General features: G+C 44.0%; 1 protein-coding gene across 1 annotated transcript; it reads right to left on the reverse strand.

Annotated features, from left to right (window-relative positions):
* Positions 1–1,729: 1,729 nt before the first annotated feature.
* On the reverse strand, positions 1,730–4,752 carry LOC4346556 (dimethylnonatriene synthase). The gene is made up of 2 exons (XM_015755942.2): positions 3,796–4,752; positions 1,730–2,712 (listed from the first exon to the last, which is right to left on the reverse strand). Exons 1-2 carry the CDS (start codon positions 4,720–4,722, stop codon positions 2,080–2,082), a joined length of 1,560 nt encoding a protein of 519 aa, XP_015611428.1. The 5' UTR covers positions 4,723–4,752; the 3' UTR covers positions 1,730–2,079.
* Between the last annotated feature and the right edge of the window lie 7,742 nt (positions 4,753–12,494).

Here is a 12,494-nt window from a genome sequence, read left to right on the forward strand (position 1 = left end):
AAAATTAAAGACTATTGAAAGAAGAGACCATCTAGAACCCATGACGAGATTAGTTAAAATTCTGAATAAAAATAAAATAAATTCCAAAAATAGAAAAACAATGATAAGAGTTCAACTAGGAATATAATTTATAAAAAAAATATATCAGAATAAAAAATATGGAATTTTGGAAAAAAAATATTCATTTGGAACACATATGGAAGTAGCAACATACCTCTAAAGGAGTAGAGTGGTGATGGATGACGAGATATCAAAAAACTATTAACAAAATAACTAATAGAATTCCAATAACGATTAATTGGAGGGACGACGGACAGACTGTTAAGCAATACGATCTCATCGGTTGGCAGGACTTCCAAAAGGTAAAAAATTATCCCCGATGATAGTCGCATTCAATTTTAAAATCTCAATAACAATAAATAGGGGAGGCAGCGGACGAGCCATGGAGAAGTACAATTGCAAAGCCGATGATGGTTTGGCGGAACTTCTAGAAAGTAAAAGATGAATCCAAATGATAATTATGTTTGATTTTTAAATTCCTGATGACAATAAAGAGATGAGGCAGTGGATGGGTTGTAGAGGATTATAGTGGTAGCATTTCACGGGACTTCCAAGCAACATGCCTGAAAAAGAGTAGAGTGGTAATAATTGATGGCACATCTAAAAACTATTAACAAAACCCTAAATAAAATTGTAATGATAGTTAAAAGGAGGGATGACGGATAGACCATTAAGCAGCATGGTCTCGGCGGCTGGCGAGACTTCTAAAAAGTAAAAAATAAACCCCAACGATAGTCATGTTCAATTTTACAATCTCAGTGACAATAAAGAGAGGAGGTAGCGGGCGAGCCGTAGAGAAGTATAGTGGCAAAGCAGCTGACGGTTTAGCGAGACATCTAGAAAGTAAAAATTGAACCCAAACGATAATTCTGTTCGATTTTTAAAATCCCGATGACAATAAAGGGAAGAGGTAGCGGGTGGGCTTTAGAGTAGTATAGTGACAGTGTTTGATGAGACTTCTATGCATTATAAAAATGAAACCCAATGAGACAATAAACCCTAAAAACAATAAGGTCCAACTTTTAAAGGTTCCAAGGAGAATGAATAGAAGCAGTGGTAGGTCGAACACGGGAATGTAAAGGTTTGGTCTTTCAAAGTATTAAGACAACGAGATAACCATCCCAAAAGTGAAAACCCGGTAATTGATTTTGAAGCCAGCCATCTCTTCAAAGCAGTACAAGATGAATTTTGTTGCCACAATTTTGGTTGTCATCATTGGCAATGAAGAGGACTGTATCATCAACATATTGAACTCCTTCACTCCTGGAAGTGCCAATGCAGAAGGCATCACTAACAAGGTTACAAATGAGAGGGGAGAGACCCAAGTCCTAAATAAGTCAGTTCTTTCCCCCATTAATATTTATGCAAACTTTCCCTCCCATCACACATGTTTTAATCCAGCTAATCCACTTGTTTGGAAAACCCATTCTCACCATTACCTGTATCAGAAAGTCCCAGTTCACCTTGTCATAAGCTTTCTCAAAGTCTATTTTCATTATAATCCCTTTCAGCTTTTTGGTTCTCTTTTCGTGGAGCACCTCATGTATTATCACACACCCCTCCATGATGAACCTCCTAGGGATAAAGGCAGTTTATGTAGATTTTTTAATTAGTTAACATAAGATAAGATAAGATAAGATAAGATAGATAGATAGATAGATAGAATAGATAGATAAAGATAAACATAAAGATAGATTTTATCATCAAACTTATGGCAAACATAGAATCCCTTTTATTTAGCAGGGTGGAGGGACTGGATATGTCCGTCCCAACATAGGACATACTATCATACATCCATAGCGCTGGTGACAACATTTTAAGCTTGCATCTTGCAGTACTACAATACGAAACCATTCTAGTGCTATTATTCGTAAATCATCGCAACTATGCACTAGGGAGTTATATATATCCTTGAAATGGAGCCTATAGCTTCCAGGAATTAATGCAGAAGACGCAATGACCTCGATCAAACTAGACACCAACAGACGTACATCCATGCATGCAACGCATGGCGCGTCATTAAGGCTCGGCATAGAGATGGTCTGGCAGCCTGGGCTTGACGACGGCGAGGAGAGGGATCTTCCGTGGCATGGTGAGCCCGAAGATCTCCTCCATGCTCAGCTCGCCGGCGGTGACGCCGTCGGGGAGGCACCAGGAGAAGGCGTGCAGCAGGTTGGCGAGGGTGAGCTGGATGACCTTGAGACCGAGGTTGTACCCGGGGCACATCCTCCGGCCTGAGCTGAACGGCAACAGCTCGAAGTCGCGCCCCTTGACGTCGATACCGCTCCCCACGAACCGCTCCGGCCGGAACTGCTCAGGCGAGTCCCACACCGACGGGTCGCGGCCGATGGTCCACGTGTTGACGAGCACGCGCGTGCCAGCGGGGACGTCGTAGCCGGCGACGGAGGCATCCTCACGGGACATCCGGGGTACCAGCAGCGGCACCACCGGGTGCATACGCATCGTCTCCTTCATGATGGCGTGGATGTAGGGGAGGTGTGGTATGTCACCCTCCGTCACCAAGCGGCCGACGCCGACGATGGTGTCTAGCTCCTCGGTGGCCTTGGCGAGGATCGCCGGATTCTTCAGGACCTCCGACATGGCCCATTCCACGGTCACCGTACTGGTGTCCGCACCACCAGTGACAAGGTCCTGCGCAAGGCATATGCCAAATGGTGCACTGTATGAAAATGTCGTCCTAATACTTATATGAAAAAATAGAATAAAAATTAGACAATCTAAATTTACTATATTTATCAGAAAGAAAAGTCAAATTCGACATGCACATGAACAAAAAAAATATACCTGTGAACACGACTATGTTTTTTTTTCGTTTCAATTGTTTTTCTACGCATTAGTTGAATCTATAGAATCCTTATCCAGATTAGTAGTGCTGAGATATATCGAAAAAATTCAAATCGGGCGCCCGATTGATTCTTAAAAAATTTGACAGCCAAGCGTTTCAGACTTTCAGTTTACCATGGAAACATGGAGTTATAATGGTGAAAAAATTTCAGCCACTAAAACATTTAACTTTTTTGTGAAAAACAATGCAGACACGTTGAAATATGATGCTATCGCGTATGAAACATTCCATGTTAACATATTGAAACATATTTTTCTATTAGAATATAAACATGCGATATCTTGTTGTAAAAATTTAATTGCAAGGAATAAAATGTTGGGATCGGATCGTAGATTAGATAACTAGTTTAGTAGAAAAATCGTTTTGAATGTCACTAAATGCATGCAAGCGCTTGCATGGATGGAGCGGAGAGAGTACATACAGTTAGCTGCGTGAATTTTATTTAACACAGTGAACACACGTTGAGCCATGTCTCTATCACGTATGGAACATTAAGTTCTAATGGTTTCAAAGACAAGTTTTTCTTTTATCAGAATATAATTTATGATATCTTAAAGATTTAATTACAACGAATACAACAGAGCGATTGGATTATAGATCGGATAAGTAATTTAGAAGAAAAAAGTACTTAAAAGAGAGAAGAAAGGAAGGAGATAAATTAGCTAGCTGTTGTCTGTTCTGCCAGAGAGCGTCCGATTCTTATCCCGTGAATCGAGTGGCCAATTATAAGTATTCTCGAGATATATCGTATCATGTATTAGATTAACTTATTACAAAATAGAAGTTACAAAATAGAAGGAATGCACAAAATTTTACTTCCCAAGACATAAAATGGTGAGAAAACCTCGATATATATCAAATTGAATTACCTGGGTAATACCCTTGATACCATTCCTGGTAAGCTGAACGTCGAGGTTAGGGTCATCGGCGAGCTGCAAGAGAATGTCCACCATGTCCCTGGCCACAAAGCCATCCCCCTGTAGCCGCCGTCGCTCGTCGTGCTCGTCGAGGACACGGTCCAGGAACCGGTGTATCAACCTGTTCACATTCTTCATCCTCCTGATGTACCCCTGCAGGTCCAGCCAATCCAGCCATGGGATGAAGTCGCCGATGTTGAGCACGCCGTTCATCAGGAACAGCTCCTCCAGCATCCACTTGAACTCCTCCGGCGTCGTCATCGCCGCTCCGCCTCCTGCCGGCTGCTTCTCGACGTACTTCTTTCCGAGCACCATGCGCGAGATCACGCCGAGCGCCGCCATTGACAGGTGGTCTCTGAGCTGCACGGCGTTCCCCGCCGCGCCGGAGCCGTGCAGCTCGCGCAGCAGCGCGCGCACCTCCTCGTGGCGGATGTGCTCGAGCGACTCGAGCCGCCTGGCGCTGAAGAGCTCGGCGGCGCACATCTTGCGCGCCTGGCGCCAGTAGGCGCCGTAGGGCGACCAGGTGATGTCGGTGCAGTCGTAGGCGGTGTACTTGCCGGCGGCGGTCCTGGGGCGGTCGGCGAACACCGCGTCGTTGGTCTGGAGGAAGAGCTTGGCCATCTCGACGGAGGAGCCGACGACGACGGGGCAGGAGCCGAACCAGAGCTGCACGATGGGGCCATGGCGCTTGGATATCTCGTGGATGGAGCGGTGCGGCAGCGAGCTGATGAGGTTCAGGTTGCCGATGATCGGCCATGGCTTTGGTCCTGGTGGCAGCTTGTAAGCTCGGCGGCGGCGGAGCAGAACGGCCCGGAGGAGGAAGACGACGGTGGCAAGCACGACGGCAAAGAAAGTAGCCCATGATGATTGTAGTTCCATTACTTATTGGTGATTGCTGTTAATGGGTATATAGATCGATGTTAGGCAGCGCAATGAAAATATAAAAGGGTTAGAAGAAAACATATCACACAAACTTCACGTGCACACTTCGTGCACAGTTGCACAATAACTAGCAAATGCCACGAAAAATTCTATAAAAAATTGAATATTTACTCATAATAGTATTACACATATATGCAAAGTCTCATATTCAATAATTATGTTTTAACCGTAACAAAAAAATTGAAAACTTTGACAGGTAATAGTAAAATTCTATCAGGATTATATCCTTTTTAAGGCAAAAATATAATGGATTCGAAAATAAGATTTCACATGTAGGTGTAATATTATTTGAAGTATGTTTATAATATTATCTAAATTTTTTACGACATTTGCTAGTTGGTGTGCACAGAGTTTGCACGGAAAACTTGTGTGCATATAATATATTCCTTGGTTAGAAAGGGTTGTAGTACCTCCGTCTTAAAATAACTTCATTTTTCATTGATTTCACACACTCTAATAAAAAACATATGCCTTTTCACTTAATCAAACTCCAATGTAAATGTCCACTTTATCTAGCCATAATATATTTGTTCTTAACCTTTATGAAATCCAATACGTACAATAGTTGCTTAAAATATAAGCTTATTTTGATATAATTTACTCCCTCTGTCCCGTTTTAAGTGCAGCCATGATTTTTCGTGCCCAACTTTGATCGTCCGTCTTATTTAAAAAAATTTTGAAAAAAATTAAAAACATATGTCATGCATAAAGTATTATTTATAATTTATCATCTCATAACAATAAAAATACTAATTATAAAAAAAATGTAAATAAGATAAGCATTTAAAGTTGGACACGGAAACTCCTGGTTTCATTTAAAATGAGACGGATGGGGTAGATGCTAAAAATGGAGTTGTTTTGTGATGGAGAGAGTAAGTATTTAGGGGGATAGGAATTAAGTTGGGGATGGATTTTAATCCCTAAGGGGATGTCCCCTCGTATATATTTTTCTTCCAAATTCCAACCAAATACTTTAAAGAAAACCATTTGAAAAAAAAAATGACGTCGATGTATAATGGGAAAGGGGGTACACGCTTGGTCCATCCGTCCATGGAGACGTACGTAGGGGGACACGAAGCTAGGGCATCACCATCACTGGCCAGCTGCCAGCTGCCAGCTGCATGCGGCACATCCTGACCAACATGGCTTGGCCTTATATATTTCCCTTGTGTTTTCCTCATGTACACAGTACATTACTAGTCATTAAGCCGTGAAACAGTACTTTCCATTATTTGGCGTACTGGTAGAAAAACAAGGCTTCCATGGCATGCCCGATGATTCCCCTATACGATCCTTTTTTAAATCAAGGAAAAATTGCATCTATTCCCCCACTTTAAAAACCAATTGCTGTTTTACCCTCATTTTTTAGGGATTGTAGTTTTACCCTCACTTTTAAATCTGAACCAACCGTCTACCCTCACTTGTGATAACCGTTTGGTAGGTCCCACGTTTTGTGTTAAAGAATTGCAAAGGAAATAAAAAAAGGTTTTAGAAAATAAGAAATTACCTTTGTACCCTGAGGGAATGGATAAGGCATGGGTGAGTCTATCCTCCCACCCCCTACGTGCGCGCGAGGCGGCGAGGGCGAGGCGATGGCCGCGGGCGCGCGCGGGCGGGCGAGGCGGCGGCGGCAGCTGCGGTCGCGCGCGGAGGCAGCAGCCGCATCGCGTGCGGGCAGGTGAGGCGGCAAGGGCGCGCGGGCGGGCGAGGCGGCAAGGGCCCCGGGTGGGCGAGGCGGCTGCGGGCGCGCACGGAGGAGGAGGCCGCGGGAGGGCGAGGCGGCGGCTACGGATGCGCGCGGGTGGGCGAGGCGGCTGCGGGTGCGTGCGGAGGCGGCGGTGGCCGCGTCGAGGGCTGGCGAGGGAGAGCACGGCGCTGCGGGTGCGCTCCTACGGCTGCATCGGGTGTTCCTTGTCCTGTCCCTTGCTGCTACTCGCCGTCGAGGTCGCCGCCTACCTCCAATGGTGGCACCTCGAGGAGGTGGCATTGCTCCTCGCCGTTGACTGTCTCTTCGTCGCCTCCTATGCCGGGTGGATGCGCCTCCGCCTCGACTACCTCGCGCCGCCGCTGCAGTTCCTCACCAACGCATGCTCATGTACAAAAACATCAGAAGAGATGCAAATATTTGGTCGAAATGCTCATCACACAAGCGGAAATCACAAAATAGTGGCAAAATCACACAAAGCTGAAAAAAAGGGCAAAAATGCAATAACCACCAAGGGTATAAATGTCCTTTTTTTACAACTAACACCGTTAAAACCGGCTGTTAGGAGTGGGCTACACGGCTGATTCAGATTCAAAAAGTGGGGGTAAAACTGTAAACCCTAAAAACTGAGGGTAAAACAGCAATTGGCTGTGAAAGTGGGGCATAGGTGCAATTGCCCCTTAAATCAATTGAGCTGTCACATACATATGATTTGTGATGATGTAGTAAGAGATTTAATAAGACGTCCTATATCCGGACTATGCATGCCGCTGGGAAAAGCCATACCTCTCGCTGGAAGATCGAAGCCGATGCCCAACTTAAAGCAAAAACTCATCGAAAAAGTAGAAAAGTAAAAAAAGTTGGCATGTGCCGAGAGTATATTGAGCTATTGTTGTTTTTTTCTATAAGACCCTAGGCATGTATTTATACTTGTAGTACAAACTTGTTCATATTGAACACGACTCAAAATTCCCTAAGTTACAAAACACTTGGACAATCCCCTATGGCGGGCCCTTACCAAAATCTCTAACTAACATGACTCATAAATATTCCTAATTAATATATACAAATACCTGTAATGGATCTATCCTTGTATGGCAATTATTTCCAAGTCTTCCATACGAACCCAACTTAAACTCAAAAATATATGTATCGCCTAACCTACTTGTATCGGCTGGCTGAATCCGATTCTGTTTAGGCCAGTATACACTGGTGGAGAAACCCTTTGTAGTAGTCCCGGTTTGTAACCCCCTTTAGTCCCGGTTTCTAAACCGGGACTACCAATCCGGGACTAAAGATCGCTATCTTTAGTCCTGGGTGAAATATCCGGGACTAAAGATCGATCTTTAGTTCCGGTTGGTAATGGCTCAGCCACGTGGCCGGCTGAGCCATCTTTAGTCCCGGTTGGTGTTACCAACCGGGACTAAAGATAGAGCTGGCCTTTTTTTTTTTGCATGGCCCTGTTGCTGCATGGTTTATATATATATATATATAAACCATGCATATATATGTTTCAATACATATATATGCATATATATATATATATATATATATATATTATTATATGTATATATGTTTCAGTACATATGTACATGCATAATATATATGTATTTATACATATATATATGTTATGCAAATGCATATGTATATATATATATATATATATATATATATATATATATATATATATATATATATATATATATATATATATATATATATATATATATATATATATATATATATATATATATATATATATATATATATATATATATATATGACCAAAATATATTTACATTATAGAAAATGTTTACACATGCATATAGAAACATATGTAGTCATGTATTAATTACAATCCATTATATGTCCTAGCTAGCTACGATTTCGACGTAGTAGTAGTCACTAGCTCAGAAGCTAAGGACCTATGAATTGTGTTTCCGTCGTAGTAAAATTCACCCTTGGGATCAAGGATTTCTTCGTTGATGAATCCCATGAGTTGTTCTTGAACCGCCGCGATAAATTCCTTGTGTGTGGTCAGGTTATCCCTCATGCGAATAAACTATATGAATGTATGAAATTGATTAGTAATTAAACAAGAAATCGTTACGTAATGAAATTTTGAATTTATTTGTACGTACATCGAGCTCTCTTGTGGTGATGATTTGGTCTACAAGGCAGTGGCAATACTCGCACACGTAGTAGCCGCACAAGTTAGTTCCCTGCTTTTGCTTTGCGCACTACAAATAAATGACAAATTAACGGCGTGAGATCTAATTAATATACACTTGTATGTATTAATTTGAATCGGAGAAATATAAATGTAGAGCATGTTTACCCACAGGAAATTTGAACTTCCGCTTAAGTCTTTCTCTCCAGTTGCCGCGGACCAAATGACGGAACTGATACCAAGCCCTACATGGAGTTTAAAGATATGATTCATAGTAGCAATTAACATAACAAGAATTTCTTAATTAACAGAGGAACTTATAACAGTACCTGTCTATAAGTTCGAAAACCTTGTCAAACGTAGACTCTTTTTTATCCATTGAGTCATATACGTTGACGGTGCAGGCCGACAGGTCGAAGAGTAAAAGCACCCAGTGGAATCTGCAATGTGCGTGGGATGCATTACATATGAAACACTTAGCAAGTTCGTACAGGAATGAAATTTGGTATATAGGAAGATAGTAAAATTAAACTAACTCTGTGTTGTACGGCAACAGTATGAACGTCTTGTAATGCTGCGCCTGAAGGAGATGGACGAGATTGTCCTCTATGTCTTGCGGATATTGGTCGAGCATTGCGACGTTTACTTTCCGAGGGTCGATGAATCCAGTATCGAAAACCCTCCGCCGTCAGGCCCTTTGAATCTCCATTCTACAACGATAAAAGGGAGTATTTTATTTTATATAGTCTACTTATATACAAGGACCTAATTAATTAAAGGAGACGTAGTAATTAAGAAATCTAACTGAACGATATACTTACAAAATCCAGCAACTCATAATAGAGACGTCGAGGGCGTCCAGCTGGTATAGTTCGTAGATTCCCTTGAAATTGATCCAGAGAATGTCATCTCCTTGCAAGAAGTCCGGGTCCCTGATCCTCGCTCCGATCATCTCTCTACCGGTGGCGCTCATCTCCATGTACAGCTGATGGAACTTGTACATTTGTGTGGGTAGGGACTGCACCAGCTCGGGCTTGACAAGCGGTTTGCCGAGTTTGTACATGTATTTCACTTCCGCCTTTTCTATTGGTTCGACTCCTAGCAATTGATCCGTAGTTAGACCGGTGTCAGTAATAAATTCTTCTATCGTCATGTCTTCCCCGGTCACCAACGGCTCGATATCATGGTTTGGTTGCTCTCCAAGCTGAGGGACTGGTTTGGACTTTCCAGAAGATGCTTTCTTCAGCGTTCGCTCATAGTCCGATAGCTTGATGGCCTCCTTGACAGGTGCAGACATACCCCTGAAGAAGTTCCTGACACTCGGGTCTATAGGAATCTTCTTTTCTGGACTTCGAGGCTTGAATTGTCTCTTGACTTCTGATGCCACGTAAACGTCAAGCTCCTCTTGCGTGCAATCGTACCCCGGGTCCTTGTTCTTGGCGGCGTCAACTTTCGCCTTCTTTGTTGCCCTTGTGTGGGCAGGCGGTGGAGCTGGAGGGGGCCCTTGACTTTGAAGGTGCCGGAAGAGGAGCTTGCGGAGGAGTAGGTGTAGGAGCCCGAGGAGGAGTCGGTGCAGGAGCCTGAGGAGCAGTCGGTGCTGGAGCCTGAAGTGGAGACGGTGCTGGCGGAGCATGAGGAGGAGACGGTGCAGGATCCTGAGGAGGAGATGGCGGAGCCGGAGGAGATGGTCCATGAGACGCCGCTTGTCGCCCAGGGAGGATGATGTACCGCCTGTGCCATAGAATAATGGCATGGCTTGTGTCTCGTAGATGCGTCTCACCGTCTCCTCCAGGGTAATCTAGCTCGAGGTCCTCGTACGCTCCTTCGACCAACTCAACTTCGACCTTCGAGTATCCTGCTGGAATCGGCCTGCAGTGGTAAGTACCTGAAGGGTCCGTTGGGATGGCCATGCCCGACGCCACCTTCATGTCGTGAGAGATTATTTATTAGTAATCAACATATATAAGCAGCAACTAGCGGAATGGCCAAATCTAAAATATATAAACTACGAGCTTACCTTTATTGATAAGTTCTTGAAAGGAATATACAGCTCACATGGTGTCCGCTGAGTGATGTCATCAACAGGACAGGTCGATTCATCCTGGGTTTGCATGGCGTCCATGCTCTGTGATCCTACTTGCCCCGTTGAGGCGTAGCTGCTATGGTTTCCTGACGGGCTCAACATTGCAGGAGGAATGGTCGGCTGGGGATCATGGGACCGATGTGCGGCCATGCGTTCATCAACCTTCCTTGCCACCTCCTCTTGCATGTTGAGCTCATAGCTCGATACCCAGGACTCTAAATCTGCAATCTTCGCCTCGGTATCTCTCTTGCTCCTCATCCGACTCCTGTACGTCTGGATGTCCTCCTTGAAACCAATCTTCCAAGGAATCACCCCTTTCCCTCGTGTTCGTCCTAGATGCTCTGGAGTCTGTAGGGCGAGTGTCAGCTCGTCCCTATCTCTGTCCGGTTGGAATGTGCCCTGTGAGGAGGCTTCCACTACATCTGTTAGTCGTCGCGCAGCCTCTCGTATCTGATCGCCGAAGACCAGTGAGCCATCAGCTGGGTTGAGCGTTCCACCGTGAGCATAGTACCAGAACTTCGATCGTTTCGGCCAATTAGCAGTTGCCGGTTCGATACCCCTCTCAAGCAAGCTAGCCTCCATCTCCTCCCACTTCGGCATCGCGACGCTATAGCCTCCTGACCCCAAGTGGTGATGGTACTTCTTCTTGGCGGCATTTTCTTTGTTTCTTTCCATCATCACCTGCCCTTGTTCACCTGTCTTATATACAACGAACTCGTCCCAGTGATCCCTTAGCTTTGGGAATGTGTCGAAGTTCGGTGTCTGCCCCTTCAGGATATACTTCTGGTACAGATCTCCCTTGAAGCTCTGAAACTGTTCTGCCATTTTCTTCAGAGTCCACCTTTTCACTTTGTCCTCTGTACCCGCAGGAAGGGTGAATGTCTCGAGCATTGTGGTCCACAGCATCTCTTTCTCCGAATCTAGGACAAAGCTCTCATGATCTCCGCGTGCCCTTGTTCTTCGCCAGTACACCGTACTGATAGGCACGTTATCCCGCACAACCCAACCGCTGTGACGTACATAGTTCTTGGCAGCTTCGGCCGGGGCACTAGGACGTCCATCTTCTTCCACTTCCGTTATGATGTGCCGACCCTCAAGCTTCTTCGCTGCACCTCGTTGCCCGCGTGCCCTCTTCTGTCCAACGGAGGGTTGACTTCCACTAGCCTCCTCCTCCTGGTTCCCCTCCACATCCCTTTCCACGTGCCCCTGCTGGTTCCCCTCCGCATCCCTCTCCACGTTCCCTTCCTCATTCAAGTACTGGTTTGGATCCTCGTTCCACTCTTCTTCATTCTAGTACTGGCTGCTTCCCTTCGCGATTGTACCGTATAATATCTGTTACTCATCGCGGTCAGCCATCTGTTGATACAAGAAACATCTGCTAAGTCATGAGACATTTATGTTTTAACAATCTAAGTCATGTATGCTAAGTGTAACTGTCGTACATTAGAACCCTACACAACCTTACGTGCTAAGTCTAATTACAAATCATGATATAAGCTAAGTCTAGGTGACGTATATTATACGACCCTAGCTAGTCAATAATTATATACTAAGTCTAATTACAAATAAAATAATCTTATATTAAAACTCAAATAATATTACATGCTAAGACTAAAATAGTCATGTATGCTCAGTGTAACTTTCGTATATGCTAAGTCTAATTAAGACTAAAATAGTCAATTGCTAGGAGTCGCACAAGCCAATTCCGTAGTCAATAATTATATACTAAGTCTAACTACAAATAAAATAAT

This window comes from Oryza sativa, chromosome 9 (assembly GCF_034140825.1).
Source record: "Oryza sativa Japonica Group chromosome 9, ASM3414082v1".
NCBI classification, from domain to species: domain Eukaryota; kingdom Viridiplantae; phylum Streptophyta; class Magnoliopsida; order Poales; family Poaceae; genus Oryza; species Oryza sativa.